The sequence below is a fragment of the Cebus imitator genome, unplaced genomic scaffold (assembly GCF_001604975.1).
Source record: "Cebus imitator isolate Cc_AM_T3 unplaced genomic scaffold, Cebus_imitator-1.0 Scaffold517, whole genome shotgun sequence".
NCBI classification, from domain to species: Eukaryota; Metazoa; Chordata; class Mammalia; order Primates; family Cebidae; genus Cebus; species Cebus imitator.
This window is the reverse complement of record NW_016107832.1, coordinates 374919-376059: the sequence shown is the minus strand read 5'-3', so window position 1 is coordinate 376059 and position 1141 is coordinate 374919. Positions and strand designations below refer to the sequence as shown.

The following is a 1141-nucleotide window of genomic DNA, read 5'->3' as shown; positions in this document are numbered from 1 at the left end:
TTAATTGCAGCTGGACAGAAAATCACTTTGCTGCAGGGTTGCTTTTTGCTAAATGCTAATATGATCATGGTGTGCCCTTATTTGAGTAATACTGTAAAATGGGAGAAAAGACGGAAGGAGAACTTTAAAGAGGGGAAAGACCACTCTTCCCCTGTTGATGTTAGAGGGGAGAAAGTAAGGACACAAAGAACAAGATTCAAATGCCATTTTACAGGACAGGAGCCCCTGTCAGTTTACAGCTTTTTGGCACAGTCGGGACAATACACTTGCTCCTCGTGGAAAACAAAGCGCTTGTTGGCCAGATTCACGGAGCATTTTTTGCAGTGGAAGCAGTAGTCGTGCCAGGATTGTCCTTCATAGGCCACCACACTGGAGCCTTTACCAAACCCTGGGAAAAAAAACAAAAGAAAACAAGAAAAACAGCTGAATGAATACAGGTAAGGAAGCCACGATTCAGAGAGATAAAATGACGACCTGCCCCACTCACAGACCGACAAGCACCACAAGAGCCAGTGTCTGCCTGGCTCCCAGACCCCCTCCTCCATTCCATCGTGCACAGTCCCCCACGCCGCCATTGTCCCCCATGCCGCCGCAACCCTGCTATGGCTCTCCAGGACCTGAGAAGAAGCCGGAGCCCAGCCAAGGGCTTCCCTGATGTAAAGACCCCACGCTCCCATGCCACCGCGCTATTGCCCTGTGACTCGCACCGACCTCCCAGCATAACCAGTTTCTTTGATTTAGGTCAGGGCCATGGCATCAAAGTGGCCACCAGGAGGCAAACTTGGGCTGTTCGTGGGGTGTGCACTTACCGGGCCTCGAGGAGCTGCTAAGCTTCGATTTTTTCTATAAAGAACCACCACCCACGAGGGACAAGTCCTCTCTCCACCCGGATGCCTGCCCCGGAGGTTGGCGCTGGGAAACAGGGTGAGAGGCAAGCGTTTCCCGTGGCACACTGGGGGCTTCCTAGCTTTAGAGACTGGGTGGCTCACTCTTGACACAGTCCTTTTCCCTGAGGATGGCAAAAGTCTTCTCAAATGTACATTTCAAGGCTCCCCGGGGAGATGGGAAAATTGGAGGCAAGGGAAAGGGCCCAGGGCACGTGGATCGCGGCCGCGAGATGAGGAATGAAGTGATTAGCTTT

At 52.1% G+C, this 1141-nt stretch overlaps 1 protein-coding gene across 12 annotated transcripts in view; it reads right to left on the bottom strand.

The window, feature by feature from the left end:
* Window positions 1-2: 2 nt before the first annotated feature.
* Window positions 3-1141, bottom strand: part of FHL1 (four and a half LIM domains 1) — a 62512-nt gene continuing 61373 nt past the window's right edge. For 7 of the 12 annotated variants that reach the window (XM_017514118.2, XM_017514125.2, XM_017514120.1 and 4 more), the window contains 2 exons: window positions 810-1009; window positions 3-388 (listed from right to left, as the gene is read on the bottom strand). In XM_017514118.2, the coding sequence (XP_017369607.1) occupies window positions 305-388; window positions 810-1009 (284 nt within the window). In that variant the 3' untranslated portion in view covers window positions 3-304. The remainder of the gene's footprint in view (window positions 389-809; window positions 1010-1141) is intronic. The other 5 variants (XM_017514131.2, XM_017514135.2, XM_017514129.1 and 2 more) reach the window with 1 other exon arrangement.